Genomic DNA, 2757 nt, shown 5'->3' on the forward strand with positions numbered 1-2757 from the left:
TTGGGGGTAAGAGGACTGGTAAGGTGGCTCAGTGGGTGAGAGCACCTGCCTCCAGGACAGATGGCATGAGTTAGAACCTGGAGACCTGCATGGGAAAGAAGGAAAGAACCAATATCCAAAGGTTGCCCTCTGACCTCCACATGATCACTGTGGCATGCACACATGTACACAATCACTCACACACACACACCACACAACAATAACCATCTTCCTGGCATGGCACATACTGTTTTCTTCTACCTGCTTTTGATCGACTGCCCTCCACCACTGAGTACGGAACGTGAGGCAGGGGTGCAGGCCCATTTCCTTCAAAAAAACAAATGGAAATCCAAAGGCCTTTCTTTTACCTATTTTTCTATCTGAACCTTTAAGCCCAGTCTAGCTGTTGCTTTTGTGATTGGAAGAAATCATTTTTTTTAAGCATATGCGTAACATAAAATGGGAAATGGGGCTCTATCTGAGGTTGTGAAGCCAGACCTTAGTGTCCTTATCTTTGCCTACTCTGACCTACACCTCACTGTGGCCAACTTTTTAGAAGAAGCTTTTGGGTGTGACTTGCAGTTCTGCTGGAGGAGTGTCCTGGGGACAGCGGGTCCTAATGGCTCTAGGGTCCTCGCGGGGAGTTGACACAAAAGGGCTTCTTTGGAAGGTTCCAACAGGAGACAGGACTTGGTGAGCCTTTGTCTCTCTGCAGAGGGTCAGTGACTGTGTCCATCACAGAGGCTGTTAGGGCATGGAAGTAGGTTGCGGCTTTGAATCTCTGACACTGATCTTCTCCCACAGGACAAGTTTCCCAAGGGCTCTCCTCACCGAGCAGTGGTGCTTCCACCAGAAGCCCAGGGTGAGGACAGAGATGGCGCTGAGCCTGGAGTCTACAAGCTTCCCCATGCTGGCCGTGTCCGGAACCACTGTGTCTGAGCTTCCTGGTGGCTTTAATGTGTCCCTCAACAGTTCCTGGACTGGCCCAACAGATCCCAGCTCCCTGCGAGACCTTGTGGCCACGGGTGTCATTGGGGCAGTGCTCTCAGCCATGGGTGTGGTAGGTGTGGTGGGCAATGTGTACACTCTGGTGGTCATGTGCCGATTTCTGCGTGCCTCGGCCTCCATGTACGTCTATGTGGTCAACCTGGCCCTGGCTGACCTGCTGTATCTGCTGAGCATTCCCTTCATCGTAGCCACCTACGTCACTAAGGACTGGCACTTCGGGGATGTGGGCTGCCGAGTTCTCTTTAGCCTGGACTTCCTGACAATGCATGCCAGCATCTTCACCCTGACCGTAATGAGCAGTGAACGCTATGCAGCGGTACTGAGGCCCCTGGACACGGTCCAGCGCTCCAAGGGTTACCGTAAGCTGTTGGCGCTGGGCACCTGGTTGCTGGCACTGCTGCTGACCTTACCCATGATGCTTGCCATCCGGCTGGTCCGTAGGGGCTCTAAGAGCCTCTGCCTGCCGGCCTGGGGCCCTCGTGCCCACCGTACCTACCTGACGCTGCTCTTTGGGACCAGCATTGTGGGGCCTGGCCTGATCATTGGGCTGCTCTATATCCGTCTGGCCAGGGCCTACTGGCTATCCCAGCAAGCTTCCTTCAAGCAGACACGGCGGCTGCCCAACCCCAGGGTTCTCTACCTCATCCTTGGTATCGTTCTTCTCTTCTGGGCCTGCTTTCTGCCCTTCTGGCTATGGCAGCTGCTGGCCCAGTACCACCAGGCCATGCCACTGACGCCCGAGACTGCACGCATCATCAACTACCTGACTGCCTGCCTCACTTACGGCAACAGCTGCATCAATCCCTTCCTCTACACTCTGCTCACCAAGAACTACCGTGAGTACCTGCGTGGCCGCCAGCGGTCACTGGGTAGCAGTTGCCGTGGCCCAGGGAGTGCTGGCAGCTTCCTGTCCAGCCGTGTCCACCTCCAGCAGGACTCCGGCCGCTCGCTGTCCTCCAACAGCCAACAGGCCACAGAGACCCTCATGCTGTCTCCAGTTCCCCCTAATGGGGCCTTTGTGTGAGAGTGCTCTGTGTGACCCTGCGGGTAGGAAAGGACCCAAGCCTTTGGCAGGCCACTCAGGAACCCATTCCCAGAACCCCCTACTCAAACCTAACTCGCTTGTCTGTCTTCTTCTGGAAAGTTCCCTCTTCTCTGTTGTTCTCATCAGCTCTATCAGCACCTTTCCTGTGATGACAATACATTCCTGCTTCAAACCAGACTCAGAGGGGCTTCAGAAGCTGTGGCCCAGACCCTTTTCTGAAGACCCTGGTGTGCTGAGTCATGTAAGGCCTAATTACCCAGAGCAGCTAGTACCAGGCTGTAACCTGATCTTTGATGTAAGCCCTTCCAGCCTGAGGACCCTCCCCCATTGGTTGGTAAGGGACCTGCAGGCATCTCTACCCTCTCTCTCCCCATCCATCCCATGGTAGCTTCTTGCTCCCATATGCACATGGAACAATAAACCCTGTTCTCTGAAGTGTGTCCTGCCTCAGTGTTGGGGGTGGAAGTTGGGGTGGGATGGGGGGTCCTGGACTCAGGGATCCCCCAACATGAGGCACCTGAGTGCTTGGTGAGGTTTCCAAGCCTTTGCCTTCATGGAAGCCCTCCCCTGTGCTTAGAGTGGGAAGAAGGGTGGGTAGCTGAGAGATATGAGAGACTGGGATAGGGTGGGGTGACTGGGAGACGCCGCCCAGCTAGCACTGAAGCTCAAGTACGGGAAGGAGACCCCACAGGCTGCAGTTCTCATAGGAGGCAGCACAACCCGCA

The 2757-nt window shown here is 55.2% G+C and overlaps 1 protein-coding gene across 1 annotated transcript; it reads left to right on the forward strand.

The window, feature by feature from the left end:
* Positions 1-818: 818 nt before the first annotated feature.
* Uts2r (urotensin 2 receptor) lies at positions 819-2515 on the forward strand. Its single transcript, XM_021178453.1, has one exon. It carries the CDS (start codon positions 854-856, stop codon positions 2009-2011), a length of 1158 nt encoding a protein of 385 aa, XP_021034112.1. The 5' UTR covers positions 819-853; the 3' UTR covers positions 2012-2515.
* Positions 2516-2757: the final 242 nt, after the last annotated feature.

The sequence above is a fragment of the Mus caroli genome, chromosome 11 (assembly GCF_900094665.2).
Source record: "Mus caroli chromosome 11, CAROLI_EIJ_v1.1, whole genome shotgun sequence".
Lineage (NCBI taxonomy): Eukaryota > Metazoa > Chordata > Mammalia > Rodentia > Muridae > Mus > Mus caroli.